The 20,831-nt window shown below is 38.2% G+C and overlaps 1 protein-coding gene and 1 long non-coding RNA gene across 21 annotated transcripts in view; one reads left to right on the forward strand and one right to left on the reverse strand.

Moving 5' to 3' along the window:
- Window positions 1–3,436: 3,436 nt before the first annotated feature.
- Window positions 3,437–20,831, reverse strand: part of LOC113683742 (stAR-related lipid transfer protein 13) — a 35,074-nt gene continuing 17,679 nt past the window's right edge. For 11 of the 20 annotated variants that reach the window (XM_027201017.2, XM_089192556.1, XM_089192555.1 and 8 more), the window contains 17 exons: window positions 12,544–12,615; window positions 11,784–11,865; window positions 11,308–11,356; window positions 10,574–11,214; window positions 9,904–10,023; window positions 9,723–9,769; window positions 9,381–9,482; window positions 9,028–9,111; window positions 8,592–8,717; window positions 8,143–8,273; window positions 7,728–7,865; window positions 7,378–7,431; window positions 7,100–7,246; window positions 6,632–6,798; window positions 6,025–6,150; window positions 5,305–5,478; window positions 3,437–4,405 (listed from right to left, as the gene is read on the reverse strand). In XM_027201017.2, coding sequence (XP_027056818.2) covers window positions 4,291–4,405; window positions 5,305–5,478; window positions 6,025–6,150; window positions 6,632–6,798; window positions 7,100–7,246; window positions 7,378–7,431; window positions 7,728–7,865; window positions 8,143–8,273; window positions 8,592–8,717; window positions 9,028–9,111; window positions 9,381–9,482; window positions 9,723–9,769; window positions 9,904–10,023; window positions 10,574–11,214; window positions 11,308–11,356; window positions 11,784–11,865; window positions 12,544–12,615 — 2,375 coding nt within the window. In that variant the 3' untranslated portion in view covers window positions 3,437–4,290. Of the gene's footprint in view, window positions 4,406–5,304; window positions 5,479–6,024; window positions 6,285–6,631; window positions 6,799–7,099; window positions 7,247–7,377; window positions 7,432–7,727; window positions 7,866–8,142; window positions 8,274–8,591; window positions 8,718–9,027; window positions 9,112–9,380; window positions 9,483–9,722; window positions 9,770–9,903; window positions 10,024–10,573; window positions 11,215–11,307; window positions 11,357–11,783; window positions 11,866–12,543; window positions 12,616–14,213; window positions 14,428–15,112; window positions 15,349–16,338; window positions 16,595–17,208; window positions 17,476–20,831 lie in introns of those variants that run through there. The other 9 variants (XM_089192559.1, XM_089192560.1, XM_089192558.1 and 6 more) reach the window with 7 other exon arrangements.
- On the forward strand, window positions 17,877–20,287 carry LOC149035232 (uncharacterized). Its single transcript, XR_016182587.1, has 2 exons — window positions 17,877–18,038; window positions 18,644–20,287. It is a non-coding gene; the product is annotated as an uncharacterized LOC149035232 (long non-coding RNA).

Consider the following 20,831-nt stretch of genomic DNA (forward strand, 5'->3'; position numbering starts at 1 on the left):
CCCCTCTGACTTGCTACCAGGAGCTCTTTGTGAAGCGCGTATTTTGTTGGCCGGGACAGAGTCAGTGACTCTAAAGTTGCAACAGAGAAAGTTGGCCTTGACAAATTTCTCTGAAAAGTTTTCCTTGAAAATGGAGATGGAAAAAATTAATAAGTTTTTTCATGAAAGGTGTCCTTCATGTCGACAAGTTATTCAAAAACTGACTTGCTAGCCTGTGAAGAAGTAGACTATTGGAGTCTTTTGAAAGGAAAGTATGGATGACTGAAGGAAACTTCTTGATAGGGATGAATTTTCCTTCACAAGTGTAGTTGTTGAGGAAAGAAACTAGGATTTTATTAGAAAATATCCTTTTGTGAATCCACCTCTAATAAATAAATTCTTGCGTCAACCGGCTGTTGCATAACGGAAAAATTTATTTGTTAGGGTTGGAGAGCTAGCGTGCGGACACAAATTATTTAATGCTAAGTCAGGATACCACACGGCTGGTGTGATATTGTATTAACATGGAAATGAGCGGGAGAGAGTGGTTTAGTTGCGCCTGATTGCCCTTAAACTAATCTTCGGGACATGAAAGTTAAATATTGCCCGCAAACTTTCTCGACGCGTTCTCTTCTCTCCCTCCACTGATCGAGAGGGAGAACGAAGAAGAATGAACAGAGGTTGGCTACGTAACTAGAGCCTTCCAACGTATATAGCCTGTTGTGTGTACGACCTGCACTGACAACTGCAAATAACTATGAACTTGGACATTTTCGTCGAAATAAAAGCCTACTTGAAACCGTTTAGTGAGTACCGCTTGCAATGATCACTGGAAGTTACTGTGTAATTTAAAAAATCGCTGAAATGAACGCTCACCCTGACCACGATCAGAAATATTAACGTTAACTTGAACTAAGTTGAAAATGAAACTAGTTAACACTATTTCCAAAACTTAAGTGAAAAATACATCATGAATCAAAGATGTTTTGACATTCAACTGCCCTATCATAGCTTTCGACTACGCGAATCAAGAACCGTGACGTGGGTGCTCAACGGATTAAGGGTCAATTTAAGGTTTTGAGTACCACGTGTGTTCCTCTCTACCCCATGCGTGCGGAAAGTAGAAAGGGTTTCTTTCAGCAAGGTCGTGCGGCAGTCTCTTATACTGTTCGATGATCTTTAAACCGCCCCCTTATTGCGATAGGAGTAAGCCTTGTGTTATAGTTAATGCAATAACTCTTGAAAGGAAGAGATATCGTTATTTTCGTATCTTACCGAATATGTCTCTATCTCGGGGAAGAGCCTAAAGGAAAGTTTTGCCGAACCTGTGTCGCTGAGGACCTTAACTCCTTACCCCGCCAAAGACAAAATGAAACAGAGGATGTCAAGGAAAGGCACCCCGTCTGGATTATTGGACCTTTTGAGATAACCACTGGAATTACACTTGAGAAAAAAAATCGTAATTTAAGACCGCGGACTGTTATTTTTGCACCCTGTTTAAGGGTTTTGATCCAGGAAGGTACCCCGGTCAAGGGACTTCATATCAGAATAGCATTGTGTGTTTAGGATCAAGACCCCGAAAGCCTTGCCTTTGTTTGCGGCACATTTGAGCCTTACCCTTGTTTGCGGCACGTTTGGGTCATTAAGACTCTGCCCCTCCCCCCGCCCCCTGGGATCTAAATCTCGCTTGGTTATGTCTGGTCTTACTTCTTATCTACTCTCTCTTTACGCACTAAAGTTCTGCAAATGAGGTTCCAATGAGGAATCGAACTTGACTCTTCTAGAAAATTTTGTAGCGAATCTTCTCTGTGGCCTCTGGGTTTTGGCATGCGATAAATTCACCCCTGAGGTGAACATTTGTGTTAAGTGTAGTTGTTACGTAAGAGAAGTAAAAATGAAACTGACGGAAAAACCAAACACTGGATTAACTGTCAGTTGAAATGCTGGAGGTTACGGCCCAAATTACCTTGAAAAAGAAATCACTCGCTTTCACTATGGTGAACACATACCTTCATCGTTTTCAATCGGCTGTTTGTTGGGGAAAAAATTCTCATTTGTAGCAGTTGCAGTTTGATCGGTAAGAAAAATTTTACTAGCGTGAACTTACTTCAACTGTTAGCTTTCCTTGAAAGATCACCCGAACCACCTGACAGGGTTTCATAGTTCCACTCCTGTTACCGAGTATTATAAAACGGAGTTACTCACTGCGACGTTACTTAAACAGCAGGTTCGTGCGATTCCTAACGTGGTTTTTTAGACTTACAGGTTGTCGTCTGAATGGCTAATTTCTTGACGCAGCGGAAAGAGGGTGTTAAGAAGATTAAACAAACCTTTAACCCTTTTGTGCCCTTTGTACCCTAGCATCAGTATACATAGTCTCTATACTGTTCTCTATATATTTTCTGTTGTGTTGAGAAGGAGTATTTGCTCAACAATCAAGAGCGTCTGTTGTTAGTGGGTGATTACTTTCTTTATTCCCGTGACCTGGAGGTTGATATTGTAAGGAGAAACTAGATATTAATCATTCTAGGGGTCAAAAGGGCAATTTGATAAGAGTAACTGTGTGCGTAACGCCATGTTTTTGTGGAAATTATAGAACCCTAAGCAAATATAGAATCATTTGATTTTTGCGTGCATGCCTAATTTGTGGATGTGTTGGAAAAACGAGGGGGTGGTAGTTATATTGGCCCCACAACTGCCTGACTTCGTAATCAAAAAACTAGGTCTGTGATACGTTGCATGTCTTCGGCCGAATTAGTAGAGTTAGCTTACGTGTAGCCGTACCCTCCCCCCCAAAGGAGAAATGTTTCTGCTGGGGGGAGGGGAGAAAAGGGTACGGCAACACGTGGCCTTTTTCCTCTTTGGTCAACTGCCAATGGCCAGAACTCATCCTTGTTACTGCGAGTATCATTAATCCTTCACACCCAAACATCATTATTTACCCTACTGTTCTCTATACATTCCCAAAGCTGCTGACAAGGGGAATTTTTCCCCAATCAAGAGCTTCTTTAGTCGATTTTAATTTTTTTTCTCCTCGTGACCTCAATGCGTAATTCAGGGATGAAATAGTAAGGGGAAATTAGATGCTAGTCGCTCTTACGGGTCAAGAGGTTAAAGGTGAACGAGTTTTGAACCCTTCCCGGATGTAACGGTATCAGAATTGATCCAGGTTGTCGGGTATTTAATTGGTGAAGGGCGCCATACAAACGATTGGACTGAAAAAGTATGAGCGCAACACGTGGCCCAGAAAAGAATACAGCAACGTCTTGAATGGAATCTTGAAATGAATTTCACTTCCATTGGTATGAGCACAGTGTGGTTGTTACACACTCACATGACGTACGTCCTTCAGGTAAACGTATATGGTTGGTGGCGAAGTAACTTCTGGGGTCCCTCCCTCCTCCCAACCCCCCTTCCCCCCCCAAAAAAAAGCCTGGCAACTACTGAGAAACTCTTCTAAAGGTTTTGAAATTGCGTTTATTATGAAACCAAATTGGTAGAATTGGCTCCTTTTTCCTTTGAATGATCAAGTGAATGACATTTTATGAGGTAACCATAGTTATGATTCGTCGTATATATTATAACTTTGTGAATAATTCATTGCAAAGGATAATAAATTAAGAACGGAAGAGCAGTGGCATAATTTACATTTTAGCTGAAATATTAAGTTAATCAGATGACGATATTTAACTAAAAAATGTTAATTCGAATAAAACTCTTGTACCTCAATCAACAAACGAAGCCATTCACTTGAAGCATAAAAATATTTCTCCTCATGGCTCCAAATTTTGGCATATTTTGCCACAGTGGAAGTGATAAATAAGGCATTTATTTTTCTGGTGAAAATTTTTTCCTTAAAAGTGTTTAAAAAAAAGCTTCAAAAGTATTCTCGTTTAAAAAATGTTCGTGAGGACGAACTGAATGATTCGACGCGAATACACGAGTGAATTACGAATGTGGACTTTTAAATACTCTGTACATCTTTTAAACAATTATATTCTCCTAGAGAATAGGTCCTTTTGTTCGTTGATATAATCCTTTGCCAAGTGTCCGAAGACTTAGGTATAACGCTACGCAATGTTACGTGGGTAAAAGTGTTGCGTGATAACCAAGGGACACTTACTAGGCACACATACAACCTTTACAAGCATTTACCCATGTCAAGGTAACTACAGAAATAATTTTGCAACGAACTCAAATTTTTTCTTCCATTCTTCTGTCACCAAGAGCATAAATTTTGCGCCATAGTTGGTAGTATCTATGGCAATGGCACTCCACGTTCCTTTAGTACTTTGGTAGACACGAGGTTTGCTATACTTTGGTTTCCGGGCCCTCTGATCCGTATTGGAAAGTGTTCCGTACTTTGGCCACTAACGAAGCTAAAAATGGTCCGATGGCTTTGCTGTAGTACTCTGGAGTTCTACCCCTGAATAAGAATAAGTAATTAAAATTTTGACTTCGTGAATTTATGTTCTGGCCTACACACATTTGAGGGAGAAGAAAAGCCTTTGCAAAGAAAAGATTACGAGCAGCGAATATTTTAGCCATTGAGATCTAAGGAGTATTAAGTAAAAATTAAGGCGGAGAACATTCTAATCTAATTATAAGATTATAATAAGAATAACTTTCATCCTCTTCCAACGTGGGTTTTAGCATGTTGGAGGAAAGGAAGTGGATGATAAGAATCCATCCGAAAAATAAGAAGATTAAAGAGATATTCCAAGATGTTTCCTTCACCGATTCGAACTCGTTGGAAACGCGTGAATTTGTCAATTTAACGTCAGGAAGGCTGTGTCTAACTTATCCGTCGGAGTGTAATTAACAAAAGACGCCGCCCAGGTAGTCAGCCAGATTCTATGGGTGAATTTTATTCAATGATTTACGAGTTGATAAAGATTTCTGCGACTTTTTGTTCGAACTCAGTAGGGCATAAGAATACAGGAAACTTGCCCAAGGTCACTTTACAACGGACAATGGCACCATTGTACGATATATTAACATTTCAGCAGCTCATTTCTAAGTCGAACCAACGAATACGAGAAAGTTGGAGGTAGGATCTTACGAATAGTTTAAAATGTATGTGTTCCTTTTTACATTTTGTAAAAGAGTATTGTTCTAAAGGGCGAAAGTGGGAGGTTTGGGTATAAATCATCATTCCCAATCTACAATTGCCAGTCTATTTTGTCTGCCAAGAGGGTATATTTCCCTAATTTTGTACTTCCAAGTCCCAGTGACCCAAATTTTAATTTCCCAGTACAAAAATGGGCAAGTCTGAGATCTCATTTCCCCTTCCCAGGTCCCTTGCGGAACTGAGATAGTCCTCACCTCTGGTCTACTCGGCTTATGTAAGTTAGTCGTGATTTGCCATTCTCTAGAGGCTCCACTAGATATCTTGACGCCAATACAATTGAAGGTACTCCATTGCTAGGAGGGGCCCGTGGATGATTGATAGATGTGGAGACCAGTGCACAAACACCCTTATCGAGGTCCGTCCATGCCCTTAGATAAAAAAAAGGAGAGTACACTTCAATGTAGTTCGAAGAGATGCAACATGAGGTAAGCTTTAGCTGTACTTCCTAAACTAAAAGTTGCCTTTGTCAATTGTACAAGAACCTTGTTATCCTGCTCTCTCTCAAAGAGATAGAGAAAGAAATGCTATTTTGAATGAATACAAGTGTTTCGACAAGTAAAGCTTCAGTGCGAGATAAGATCGATAGTTTCTTATAGAGACGTAAAAACATGTTAAGGTTACGCAAGAGCCCTCCGGGTTTTACGTTATTGTGCTGATTCTTTGTAGCCCTATTTCATATATAGAAACGGCTCAAAAGGTGGCATGTCAATCGACCAATATTTGTTTATTCTTCTCAGTCAAACTTCAAATTTAGTGGGAGATTACAAAAGAGCCGGGTACTGAGGAGTAAATTAAAACAGCTTGATGTCATTTGCATGAGAAAACGTTTCTCAGCACATGCACGTACTTGTTCATTGTCAGTAGGTTCTAGATTATCAGCTGGATTATAAAAAAGGTTTCAATAAGCCATTTACCTTAGCACTACGTGTTGTCGTTTTGGTTGAAGGATCATAGACTTGGTGGTGTAAAAGAACACATCTGTGTGATCGTCAATTTTCTCCACCATATCCCAAGTTTCTAAGTCTTCGTCCCAGAGATGCCTTGAAAGAAGAGACGTCACCATCGGTTAGAGAGCAAAAAGGGACTTCTTACTTTCAATTAAGAAGGCTGGTTGAATTGCACAGTGTTGAAAAAGCGGGGAGAGGATGATGAAACATAAAAAAACTAAAGATGCCTTGTGGAAAAAAAAATACTTAGTTAGACCACTCTCAAGCTCATGGGTATCTTTGTGCGGTCAAAGCCCGTATCGCACTGGTCTAGCAATTAAATATTTAGAAGTTAATTTAAATAAATTGCAAATTTACGCATTATCAGATCATCTTGCACTGTAACCTCCAACATCCGTAGTTCGTTGTTGTACACAAGTACCTTACACTATTATGAAAATTCCCAAACTTTTAAGGTGCACAAAACTGCAAACCATTAGAGCTATATAACAAAATAACTGAAAATTAAGCTTTTCCAGTTAGGGCACCATGGCGCGTTGCAGCAATGAATCAAACAATAAGTCTTTCTTTATACCTTTCGTAGAGAATTCTTCTTATGATATCCTCTGGCTTGGCATTGACTTCCACAACGCATCTCCACAATCGGAGAGGGTAACCATCTTTCACTTTCTTGTAAGAGATCTCTACTGAGCTGTCGTACCACGGGTGAGACACCCACCCCTTAAATTTGTCTTTTGCTTCCTGAAAGTGGAAAAGACGAGACTGATTAATAAGCGGATGATTTTTCTCCAACACAACTTTTTTCTAACAACTATGGAAACGTTTAAATTATTGAGAAAAAGTCGCATCATTTCACAAATTTTAAGCAAAGGCCAGCAAGATGAAAATTACCCAATTAGCACTCGATAAAATTGAATAAGCCAATCAGAAGTAATCTTGGACACGCGCAGCAATAAAGGGCGGGAAAGGCGAATATCTACTGGTGGGATTTAAATTGCACTCCATAAGCCCTTAGCACATACATCAAAAGAAATGTGTTTACCTTGAGTAATCCAGCGATACAAGATTCGATGTACGTCTGATAATCACTTTCAGGACTGGATTTACTCTTTCCAAGTTTTTCTAGAGAAACAGGTTCGCCTTGCTCGATATACGAAAACCGACTGTTCTTCACCGTGTCTTCGGGAATCTGTGACACAAATAACGATAACATCAAATTTTCGTTAGGTAAGTCGTTTAAATTTTTTAATAAAAGAAAGTAATGTTGTCAAGAATTGCTCTTAAGGATTTGAAAATTACTCTAACGGGAATGGAACTTACCGAGAAGAGCTTATCCACTTCTGTAATCATCTTAGCTAAACACTCATGGGCGGCCTGTAATGGTGAGATTTAGCAGCAACATGTTAATTTTATATCATCTTTTCGCGGAAAATCAGAAGAGCAGATCGCTAAAGTTAGGATTTGGGTTCAACTAGATGCGCTGTTTATATTTTTCTAACCTCATACGCACGACTTAGCTCTAATCGAGTCCCAAAATTTTCCCAGCAAAGATGTCTCGAGAATTGCATTCAAACTAAGTAAGTGAGCTAAGTTGGGAAATTGTTTACACCTATTTTCACTGGTTGCCTTAATGAAGTTACGTTGTTAATAAGCAAGAGAGGAGCGCTTACCAAATTATCAGTGAGTTCCTTTGAAGCCTTGTTCATAGGTGTTCGCTTCTGTCGCTTTGGAGAAGACGGATCTTCCTTTGTACCGCACAAGTGGAACAGAGAAGGAGCAAAGCATACTCCAAGATTCTTCTCATTCATCTAAAAGGGAAATAATCTATTTTTTTAGACACTACTCGATCCAACCAACTATTTAGTGCTGAGGAGCGACGAACATCTGAATTTAGTATCAAAGACGATTAATATTTCTTTGAGAATTGGATATAGTAGCATTGAGTCACAAAAATGATTGATGATCTGATCAAGGTCGCACCAATGTATGTAGCATAATATGCCTGATGAGCGGTAATTTTATCTTCACTTTGTGATTGGTTCTCTCAAACAAAGATTACACATCAATTCTTGTCATAAATCTTACTTGATTTGTTTCAGAATTGGCAGCCACCTCATTTAAGAACAACAATAATGTCTGGAGTGCTTCTCTGTTTGGGTCAGGCATGAGGAGAATGGCAGCCTGCATTGCTTCCATTCTTGATTCAGGGGGAATGCCTTTAAAGGGGGGAAAAATGGACAAGATTAATGCATCTGACTTAAGTGTGCATGAAATCTCCTTTCACAAATATTACCTCTCATTTGATATTGCATGTAATCACTTCAACTGATATGGAACTTAACAATCCAACATAATTAATTTACTTGAAAACTCTGTTTTGCACATAAAATCTCATTTAACATCATGAATTTCTCATTTGGGAATTTCTTGTTTATCTAACTGTTTGTTGAAGTACAGCATTTTTCATATGAAATACCATTTGATATCAGTGCTTATCATAAACCAGTCAAAATGGTCATCAATCATCTACTTACTTGAGAAAATTGTTATGAATGTTTCAGCCAGTTTAGATGTCAAGATGGGTTCTGGAAGTTCTCTAAAATACTGCTTCAACATGTCTGCCATGTCATATGGTGACAAGCCCTCAAAGTCAGTATTATCTGTATCAGAACAACAACAAATGATTATGTTATCATTCATTGTAAGTTATAATTGGGTAAGCTACAGGTCCTCTACATTTTTTACCCTGTGCATGAGAAAGAAATGTCTTGTTGCCTGATCAGCGCTTCAAGCTATCAGTCCCCATGTTAAGTGAATCAGGGCTTGCTCACTTCTAATGAGTTATTGCATAAATATGGGAAAAAAACTGCACTGTTACTCATGCAAGTGTACATTATTCACATGACTATCCTAAAATAATGTACTCCTTTTCATAAGAAGAAAAAATCTACTCTTGTAGCTTAGTTATACCTGGATCTCCTTCAATCATTTCCTTCAGGTGATTTATTCTCTGTTTACCACCTGATTTTCTGAATATGCCAACAGCATCCACAGCTGTGAAAAGGAATTAAATGTCAAAATGTTATGTCAAACACAAATTCTATGTTAAATTATCAAACTAATGACTTTTAAATTTCTCTTAAGGCCAGAAAGTAGTTGTTCTGTCCTGATTTGACAATTACTTTTGCTAATCCCTCAAAGGCTTGTGCAAGTACCCACAAGATCTTACACAGGTTCCACATGTAAAGGTTATGACATGCTGCAGTCCACATATAAAGGCAAAACTTGGAAATAGAATGTAACACAAGTCTTAGATTTCTTACCTGATCTTTGTAGATAGTTGATTGCAAAGAGAATAGATTGTGGAAGAGGTTGACCGGAGCGCTGAAGTACAACTGAGAGGGGAACGCCAAACACATTCCTGTCTGAAAAAGTCAAAAGAGGGAATAGTTGAGGTTGTAAATTTATTGAGTTAGCTGGTTCCTATTTTGAGGCACATAAGGCCTTTCGCATGTAATACATCACCAGTTATTTAACTGTTGTCTCACATACTATGAAATACAAAACTTTCAGCAGCAGTAAATTACCCAATGGGTAATTTAGGATGGTCTGTTAGCAATTTGAATTGGATATGTATTCTGGGTAAAACACTATATGACAAGTACCTCTATAATCTGGTGACTTGAGCTTCTTTAAGAAATGGGGAAATGACCTGAAAGAGGAGAAAAATCACCAAAAAATAAACAAATTATCTCTCTCCATCAAGTAGATGTCCAATGAAATTTATGAGGATTGAAGGATGCCAGTAGCATTTTTCCATTCAACTTGTCTAAAAAGCTTCCTTACCAATTCCACATTCCTCTGTGTGAGTGAGTATGTCTTTCCATTAGTGCTGTTAGTTTCAAAAGTGAGTATTTTCTAAGAACGGCTAGCTGTCCTGCTGTAAGGTCACAGATCTTTGGAGACCTGCATTTGTGATAATAAAGGCAAAAATAATGAAATAAGTCATTACCAAGACAAACAATATAAGTGATGAAGCTACCTAACAGTCTTGACAACTTTCATATCTTTTATGTCATGGTAATAATAATAATGGAAATTTAGCAATGGAAACTTCAGGAAGTGGCTCTTCTTTCCTGCTGTCTGGAGGACTCAAAGAAAAACCCTTGAAGCAAGGAAAAGTACAAACTAGAATCTCTACCCACATGTGATGGCACTGTGCCATCCCTTCCCTCCTGTCTATGACCAACGTTTATGGCTGGTAAATATTGCTAGCCAAAAGAACTACTGTTTCCTAGGCTCAGACTCAGTTATGTGGAGATCATTAACAGAGAAAGACATGATCTCCACAGGTCAATGCAGTAATTAAAAGAGACTTTAAGACAATTTGACAAACTATTTTTCTCATTAAAAGAGAAACATTTCAGGCACTAGTTACACCTGAACCCAGCCAATATTACATTTGTAAATTCTTCTTTTATTATGTTCCATGAAGTTATGTATTAGGAACACTTACATGACACGTATTTCAGGTCTTGAAGTCTTTTCAAAGCTATGCCATCGTACTTTAGGCCTTGTTGCTGTTGACGATGGAGCCACATCATTGTTACATTTTCTCTCTGAATTTCGTATTGATTTTAACATTGTCAAATCCCCAGGCAAGTCATCAATTTCATCATCATGTTCAAAGTCTGAAAGGTCCTCATTTGATGATGCACTGTAAGATTCAAGTCCCAAGTCACTACTAGTAAGGATTCTTTTTTGAGTTCTGCCTGAGTTTCTTAGTTGATCATTCCTGTTGAGGTCTTTACCAACATTTGATATTGATGGTGTACTGGCACTTAATGTTGAAGACAGATTGTCATATACACTTTTCCTCCCTTGTGTTATACATAAATCCAAGTGTGTTATGGGTGACAAATGCTCAGGTGCAAGTTTGCCTTTCTTGTGAAATGACCTTTGCCTTGTGTTTGATACACTGTTCAAAGATGAGTTTATTCCATTATGTGAGCTACTTAAGCCAGCTGGACCCTTTCCCTTGCTGAGTGAAGGGGAACCATTTCTTCGACTTGACCACCGTCGATTCTTATTTTGTAGTTTCCAGCGTGAACTTAATGCAATCAAGTCTTCTTCATCAGAATCGTAACCTCCATCATTCTGTTAAGACAAAATTAATTTGCAGTCACCTGCTTTCAGGGCTTAAAAAAAATGCAGCAGATCAGGAAAGACATGAGTAGCTATTTTCAGTACCTTGATGTGGAGGTTCATTTTTGCACATCGATTGAGTGTTTGAAGACGCCTGATGAGTTAAATAGACAATATTACTAGATTAGGTTGTGTTCTTCTAAATAAAACCCAAAGTGCACTCAAAGGGACAAGGGCAACTTTGGGAAAACTTACGCATGAAATTAATCCTTAATTGCCTGAGGGCACTTACAAGTACTTTTTTTTATCACATAAAGGGTTAAATTTTTGGGGGGAATTGCAATCGTGCATGATGTTCCTGTGGTGAAGCCCTTTCAATGCTGCCACAAATGTCAAAACAAACGTAACTGACCGATAGATTCAAAGAACATTTTATTCTCAAAATACAGTTAACATAGCATGGCTTCATTCAGTTAAATTGCAATCAGTAAATTGTTGCTGCAAACAGCAAAAGGCTCAATAAGAATCAAGTAATCATGCCCTCTTGATTACCAAGTGTTGATAAGTTTTAAAATCATTACCTGTACAAAGATTGAATAGAATCTTGATCCAGGAAGTGATGTTCTTTAATGACAGATGCTGTGTCAATGGGAAACTTTCCATCTAAATTTGCAAAGATAGACTTATGACCTACATTGGTATTGAATTTCAACAGGTGTGCCATGTACTTAGGATAAGGTGCTGTTGAAGACGATTTAGATAATGGAAAAGTAGGTCCAACAAACATGTCACTCAGGACCCAGTTGTTCAAAGAGTGGATGATGCTATCCAACAGATAAATCGCTATCCAGTGAATAACTGTGAAGGAAATGTACTGCACTATCCACACAATAGCAATTTATCTAGTGGATAGCGTTATCCAACCTTGGAACGACTGGGGCCAGATCCATACAATAAGGAAATAGATAGTGGGACATTAACAGACATATTCAAGAAAACCAGTTGGGTAGTGATCATTAGGAATTAAGTGAGTCAAAGTCTAAATTAGTTTGAAATTAATCTCATTCAACTTCTTTCCTTTTGTTTTCTTTCTTCTTGAGAAGAATCAACTCGTCAAAACTGTTTTGCTGTATACTAAGGGAGAAGATGCCGGCAAATTTAACATAACATGCACAATCACAGGAGAGAATATTTTAAGTTTCTGTAGCTCCTTGTCTACACTTAAACCTCAAGCTCCTCATGTTTGGCTATGCAATTGAAAGAGGCAGTTTGCTGCTTCTTAACCAAAGATGGTAACTCATGTTGTTGAAAATGTCAACTAGAATTAAAATGTATTTGTACCTTCATAAGCCTGTGCATATTGTGGAAATCCAGCTGCTTTTAGCCAGTAACATGCCTCAAGGGCCTCTAGTTCTGAGAATGCAAAGAATTAGTTTCAAAAACAAGCACAATATACATCACAACTTGTAGTAATTTGGACTGTAAGGAAGGAAAGGGTATTATCAAACTCCTAAATAAGTTTTCATCTAAAAAAAATTATTACACTTTGCAATATTTCTAGTAAAGCCAAGGTATTAGTCACAAGAACATTTTTCTGCTAAGGGTAACACCTGTTTACATTTGGCAATGTTTTATTGCTGAGAGCATCAAATTTTCATTGTACAATGAAGCATCAAATATGTTTTTCCTGCAGTGATTGTAACAGCCACTAAAAAAAGTCCAAAAATTGTTTTGTGGAAAATAATTGTTACTGCCATTCCATTAGACCAGATGATAATATATACAGCTGGGTACATTAATCACAGGATGAATATTTTTAGTGATCTTTGTTAGTAGGAGCACACTGACACACAAGTATGGAAACAGGAGAAATGTTTATAAACACAGCTAAAAATTGTTTACATTATCAACACTTTAAACTACACCAAAAGGCTAAACTATTTTTAACATGAAGGAAAACCTTCGACAAGGCCTTCAGTCATTCAATGTTCATTATTTATGAGGTATGAATCAGAAAAAAAATTCTTAGGGAAAGTAGTGAATCTTTTACCTTTTTAAAGAATCAAAGGAACTTGAAAAATTAAGGCATGCTAGATAAACCCCTTTTGTTGAAATTGCGATAAAGATATTATTTAGGGAAGACAAGATATTGAAAGAATACAAACATTATTGCTCGGTTAGAGTTCGCACTAGGTGGCTTCCGGTATTTCAGAAATACATGTATAGTTCAGCAAAATTACAAGCTAGCTAACAACACTTCTGTCGTTACGTTTTGGCTAGTGTAACATACAAGCTTAAAATCAACATTCAGCCAAATCTGTCAAAGTTAACGTCATCTTTTTCGTTAGAAAGTAAGATACGTCATTCAGCCGTGGCATAAGGCATTTTAAGCTCTAACATGCGGGTTTTATTATGCCAGGAGTCAAAGGAGAGTACTTCGAGCATGGCTTTCCATCTGGTGTGTCACACAAATCTCTGGCTGACTTCCACACTTCATTGTGATCGAAAACTTAAATAGGTGGCTTGTTTTTTTTAATCATTTATTTCGATGAAAGAGAAGATAGCGGAGTGACCAACTAGCTTGTGTCAATAAAGAATTCAATTTGCTTCACTGTAATTTTCTTCGTCCACATGGCCATCTCTCTTGCAGATCGTTCTTTTTACCGCCCTTGCTGTAAACGTGCCTTGCAGGAACACACCTTCAAAGACCTTTGACATGCAAACAAACACCACATCTTGTCGTCGATTAATGAGGAAATATGTAAAGTAAAATATGTACACTGCAAATCTTGATCTTGAAACCTACATGTCCTCGAAAACAATTAATACAGCATAAAACAATATAGCTAAAGCGATCGACACTTAAAGCACACAATGGAACCAGACCTGCCTTTGTCACCGGTGACCGACTGAGATACTTATTTGATTGTTAAGTTGAGTAGAACTACACATTCTAATAGCGGTCGGATTTTACAGTGAGAGATTGATTTACGAGCGAATGTTTTACTTACTCGTAATTTCACGCATGACTGGCGCGCGAAATGGACAACATTCTGTTCAAACAATCTTCGCTGCAATCCTGTAAGAATGTGACGTGAAATACCAAAACATCCCCAATGTCCCAGCCGGTAAAGGTTTGGTCGAATTTAACAAGATTTACTTAACGGAACGGTGGATTCCTTAAACAGATCTATCTCTTGTCACGTGAGAACTACTATTCAGATTTTATTCAAATCAAGTATTTGTTTTGCTTCTACCGCCACAAAGTCTGAACATAATGAATGGATGTGGTTTTGTCGCTTATATTCCCTCTGTGCATTACTTTGTCCGGCCCCGATTTACAATGCTATCGCCTCCAAAAATTGGGAGGGATTTGTTTAATCCTTATTTCTTTACGCTGAATTAGGTTTGAACGACTTTGTGCCAGCACTTAAGGCTACTGCTATTGTATCATCAGATGAAAAAACCCAATGTCACACAATTCGTGATTGAAATGGAATGTTACTCATGCCATGATTTTGATGAACTCTAAGATGACTGGCCACTAACTGAGTACCAACTATAAGCAATCATCTTCCAATTCTCCTGTATAAAAATAATTTCGGCGTTCTATGACACATTTTCTTCGCTACACTTATTGATAGAAAAACCAAGGCATTCGAGCAGTGAAAGAGATTTAAATAAGCAAGTACAGCTGAGCTTAACTCAACGGTTTTCTATTCCACAGATAGTCGTTCCTTAGGAAAACGAAATTTTTTAAATCGAAATCCGCGAGTCAGAAATTGAAACAATATCGGCATCAAATGCAATGAGTCAGCTTTAAACCACAACATAATTGAAAATGTAATAAAGGCAAATTTGAATTCCTTCACACCTCGGGTCAAATCATTTTATCTTAACTCGTTTGTACCTTTGATGGTGTCCCTTTTATTCTTGCGAACCAAGAATCGTCGCAGCATTTTTCGCCTGTTTTCGCCATTGGTCTGAACGCCATCTGAGAGTGCCATGGCCATGAGGAATATCAGCGACCACGGCACAGATATGGTACGAAAGCGCAATATAACTGAGGCCACCGAACAGAACTGCTCATTTCTGCCTCGAGGGAAATTTTACCGAACAGCTTGATATCAAAAGAGAGGTCACATCCAAGAGGACTAGGCCCCAGGAAATAATCCCTACACCCGATTTGATTGACGCATTGTTTATGTCAACGCCTTGACAAATAACCACCCATTGTGAAAAGAAAAACACAATTGAACTAATCACTCAGGGTGGGGAATCAAATTATACACTCTAATTCATTTCTCGATATGTTAAACTTTGGAGTGAAAAATCATCAAATATTGTTTTCATTTCGTTTAAACAGCCGTAGGTTGCATTTTCACCGCTTTAGGAAATTTTCCTCTGGTGACGTCAGCTAAGGTGTGTAACTCATAGTATTATTTTTAGGCATTGTGTCAGCCGTGCTATATCCGTTTCATTCTTTAGACAGCAACTGCACACGTGGGAGGAGGTCTTGTAGTGGCTTTTCACACGACAGTTATTGAAATTCAGTTTAGTTACGGCCTCTTCAATTGCTGACAATCCTTTAGATGGTCAATATCGTATTCCTCTTTTCAGTCTGCAATTCTCACACAGGTTTAAGAAGAACTTTTTAAATACCAGCCATGGTTCAAAACGCTCTTTTGCCCGGCGGCCCTAACCCGCCCACAATTACCTATTCTAGTCGCTCTAGTCGGTTCAGAAGGTTTTCGAGAGAATCAGGAAAACGGCGATTTCGAGGAAGGAAACTCGTGATTTAAATACGTTCAAAGGCTGATAAAATTTCTACTAATTAATTCTATTTCTGCGACTGGAAATCCCTCAATTTTGAGATTCCTTCACATTCAGAAGCAAATCGATGTTATTAGTTGGTTTGCGGTGAAGAAGGACAAAACAACTTAAGAATTACAAGAAAAGGTAAACTTAAGAATTTTCTCGGTCGTTCATTATGCATGATTCTGTTTCTAAGTGTGTGACTCTTCTTCTCGGTATTTCATATAATTTCTAGAACATCATACATATCAGCAAACATCACGCCTGACGATTGATAGAAAAGAAATTGAGAGAGTTAAACGCTTCTTAAGTGATAATTACCTTTTGCGAGCGTAGAAGCAAAGTCTGCAACTACCATCATCGCAGCGTCCAAAGTTTCACAAACCTCGTTGTCCAGCTTTTCTCTCGGTTCTAAACTCGTTTCACACATGTTTCTGCGGTGAACGGAAAAGGCACTGGACACACTGCTTATCATCTTTGCTTTTATAGAGCTCTCGCGCGGGCAGGGCATTCAGTGACGTATTTTGACGTAATGATTCAGCCGGCACCAATTGAACCGGAACAACAACGAGGGGAGCTTCTCCGCATGTAATAAATGTACATGTGGGAAATCGTTAAAAGCCTTGCGAGATAAAACTTCCATATCTCGATTTGAAATCTCAAATCACTTAAACTCGTGAAGAAATCCACGTTTTTTCAAAGCGGGCTTTTGTTTAGTTCTGATCGAGGTGTTAAGAAAGGTCTTTTGGCGAGGTGGTTGTTTTTTTTAATCAGACCGCGTGAAAACGGAAATTTGACTCCTGCACTGCATAAATTTAGTTGATTTAAAAACAGATATGTTGTTGTAAGGGACGGGACTGCTCGCATTAACAATGTTTTCTTTTACGCAGTAAACGAGCTGAAACGTTTCAAGTGAAAATTACTGATCTAGTTGGTGACCGTGACCACCAAAGCTTACATAAACACTTGAAGGACATTAGTAAATCAGGTTTTAGAACCAAATACTTTTAACGCAGGAAATAAAAGAAGCATTTACATGTTTAAAGACAAACACCACACCTGTTGAAGTAAAAAGTTTAAACAAAGAAAAAGTTTTGTCAAGACGGAAAAAACAAGAATCTTCGTCAGCGTGGACGCCCAGCAATACAGAGATACAAAAGGTTTTGTCTTCTAAACTCAGCAAATGCATACCTGATACAATTAAAAATGTGTCAAATATTTCATCGGCGATAGAGTTCGACATTTCCTAGTGTATATTCTTCAATACTCAAAATGGATGGCCAAAACATGTGCTGTGGCATTAGACGTGAATACAATTTCCTGGAAAGTGAAGTGGATCAAGTCCAAAGGTCTCACGTTGTGGCAACTGGAAAATCTGTTTTTTTAGAAATACATATTTTGAGTTTGTATCCGTGAATACTAATTTTCTTTTCGTTGTAAAGGATCAGAAAGCAAAACAAGAGAAGGCGAAAGATCGAAAGAGCTTGTGCTCTTGAAAGTTTTTGTGTCTGGCACTTACATAAGTCCCTTCCCTCACCGACGACCGGTTTGGACTAAATACCTCTAAAGTGTTTAGTTCGATCTTTTTTTTTTCTTAAAATTTAGCTACCTTTCTGTACCCCTTTCTTATATATTATCCTAAAAGTTTTTCTTTCCTTTCGCTAGCGGTGGACACGTTCTGCACTGTCACGTTTTATCCGATCGAAACCCCTAATTACCATTAAATTATCGTATTTACGCACAACTTATTCATGAAGGGATACTTTCGTGTATCAAACATTTCTCTAGCGTCATGCGCTAAAAAATTTCTTATCTCGAACGTCTTGGGACAAAAAAAGCTGACACATGATCGACATCTCAATGAAAAGATGGATCAAGATAGAGCTCTTCACTTATTTGTTTCACCTTCTTATCTTGTATACTGTTTCCTGCGCACAGTTCATCGTAATATTTCACGTTTAGATGCTGGAATTTACTCGGAGTTGCAATGCCTACTGCTTTCATTGTTCAGTCAAACTGAGGTAACGAACGGACTGAATTACCGCGGAAACACTTCGCTATGAAGGCTAAATAGATACGCGCAGAGCCGTAAGGTCGCTTTTTCACTATGCTTTAAATCCGAAACTGGGTTTTTAAGATGTAACCATTTAGTTCTGAAAAAAGGATAGGGTTTTGCACACCATCTGAGACCCAGATCAGGAATTGACTATGATTTTTAACATTCGAACCATTTTCATAGGGTTGGGAAAATAAGCAGTATTGGATTCGAATAAGATAACGCTTTTTTGAGAAGCATGGTTATCTCTCCCGAGATAAAGAGAAAGAGAAAGAGTTGTTAGATGAAAATTGTTCTTCCATAGCATTTCCACAGACGTTCACGACTCTCAATCCGTCTCTATAGCTCGCTTAACAACTCTCACTCCCGCCGTCAAATGAAATTTCCCCTAATTGACTCGTCTAAGACCACTTTTCAAATGAAATTGGACGTTTTTCCAAGTGGTTTGAGCAACCTGGCCTTATACGCTTGCAAGTTATTTTGATCGTGTGATTAGTTAGATACACAAGACACACGTAATTTTTACAGAACAACGGCTTTACAAATGTCCCTTTTTCCCCTTTATCATAGGGCTGATTGAAATGCGCTACTTCACAAGGGAGACAAAGGCTCTTTGGATTCCCAGTGTACACCTGTTATTTCCTGCGCGTAAAGTTTTGCGTCTTTGTGGCATGTTTAACAGTTTTGAGTGCCGGACTGTAACAGATGTTATCAGTTTCAAATCGATTAATACTAAGTGCTCCTGTAAAACCTCTGCCAACACAAGCAAAACATACGAGAGAGATTTAAGTAAAAATGTTCAGTTTTTTACGCTTTCGACTGAGCAAACCAGTGTGACGTCAATATCTCTGTACGTGCCACAAGAGGAAGAATCGTGCGCTTGTGACTCATTCCGTAAGTATAACTCAAATTTAATGAACCGGTTTGAACTTGGATTATCTTGAAAGCTTTCCACACTTCTATGTGACCAATGTCCGTCGGTACTACTACAGTGAAAACTGCTTTCGTTTCTGTCACAACACTTTCGTTTATCTCAAAAATACTTTCCGTTGGAAGGTATTAATTACCTTATTTCAAAAATACGCCGGTAACACTAAAGTTTAGAAAACACCATTTCGTCTGAAATCAAACTGCTGTGTACAACCCGGAAGATTTAACAATTTTCGCCTAATAATGGCAAAAGAGTTTCGAGTGGCGACATGCCAGTCAATCTCGTCCAACTAATGCCTAAATCTATGAAACACAATTTAAGATTCACGGCAATTTTGATCTGGATGAACCTAGGCGAGGATAACGATATCTTATTTATAAGGAAGTTTGCCGTATTGGAGGTCCTAAGATTTATAGAACTCTGATTACGTCATAGAGGTTTTAAATTGGTTATCACGTCCTTAACTCAGTGCTGATACCAAGGTTAATTAGCGGGTATCAAGTAGCGCTATTTTTGGTTATTCAAAAATATTTTGTAAATAACATCTTTAAGTAGGATAGAAGGGGTTTAACATCTCAACTTAATACTGACGGAAAAAAACCTTGCTGTGAAAAAAATCACGTTTAAGCAAAGGTGCCAGGTTCGTAATTAAGAGATACTTCAACGTACGTGATTAGGAACTTTAAACACGAAATGGCAACATGGGAGAGGGTGACCTCGTCGTCTTTCAACAAAGAAGTGCGCTGAAAAAAACTTCAATTAAGCCCTTAGAATGTCGCTAATCTGAGTAAATCTTCAAACTGTTGACAGCATCGACTTTAATGAATTCAGCACGCTGGATAACCGTGCATGTCACGCACGTTTTAGAATTCCATCGATCAAAATCAATTTCGATTCGAAATGTCAAAGGAACCGTTCTCATTTCTCTCTATAACTTGTCTTAGTTGCAATATCGTAGCGAGTCAAAGGTTATTTAGACATTTGTGATATAAAAGTACGACATCAAAGGTTTGATGTTGATATAACCCCTGACTTTAAACATATGTTATGCGAACTCTCGAAACAACCGTAAGTTTCCAAAGTTAAGAACAACAAATACAGATCCAGGCAGAATACAGACCCGATGTTAAGTGTAAGCGCAATTGCTTGTATGCTGCGTATTTTAATATCGTTTCCCAGCCTTTAAATTTGTTCTTAATTTTTTTCCGTCTTAAGAGCTCTTCCATTTTCTTCGACACAGCATGTTATGCATCAATTTGTGAACAACAAAGTTCATCAGTTCTAATTGTCTTGATTGTTATCTGTCTCACGCAAATAACTCCAGGCAGGAACTTGAACAGATCATAATTGCATCTTTTATCTTTCAGCATTGTCCTCTTTCATGGTCTACTACGAATTTTATCTTCCTTCCTCTTGAACTGATTTCCTTACTTTCGTTTCCAAAAACAGCACTATGTAGAAAGAATGCCTGTTTGTAAAAATCCAATACAGATCGAAACCGAACCTTACCTTCAAAATCTTCCATCACTGAGAAGAAGATATGTACTACAAGTAGCTAACTGCCTGAGTAAATCGTTGATAAGAAGTGAGTCCAGAGGATAAAATAGAATTCAAAGATATTCTCGAGAATGCCCCTTCAGTGGTGAATTCTCAAAATAGTAGGATAGATTTATGCACAACTCAAAGCTGTGTTCTGCGTTCATTTAAGCATTTTAGGCCTTGCTTAAGATGTTTTTTATGCTCTTTGAATCACACCTTCGGTTGAAATGTTGCAGATTGGGTTTGGTGTTTACTTCAAAATCACAAGAACAGTTTCGTTGAGAAAAA

This window comes from Pocillopora damicornis, chromosome 13 (genome assembly GCF_964200805.1).
Source record: "Pocillopora damicornis chromosome 13, jaPocDami1.2, whole genome shotgun sequence".
NCBI lineage: Eukaryota > Metazoa > Cnidaria > Anthozoa > Scleractinia > Pocilloporidae > Pocillopora > Pocillopora damicornis.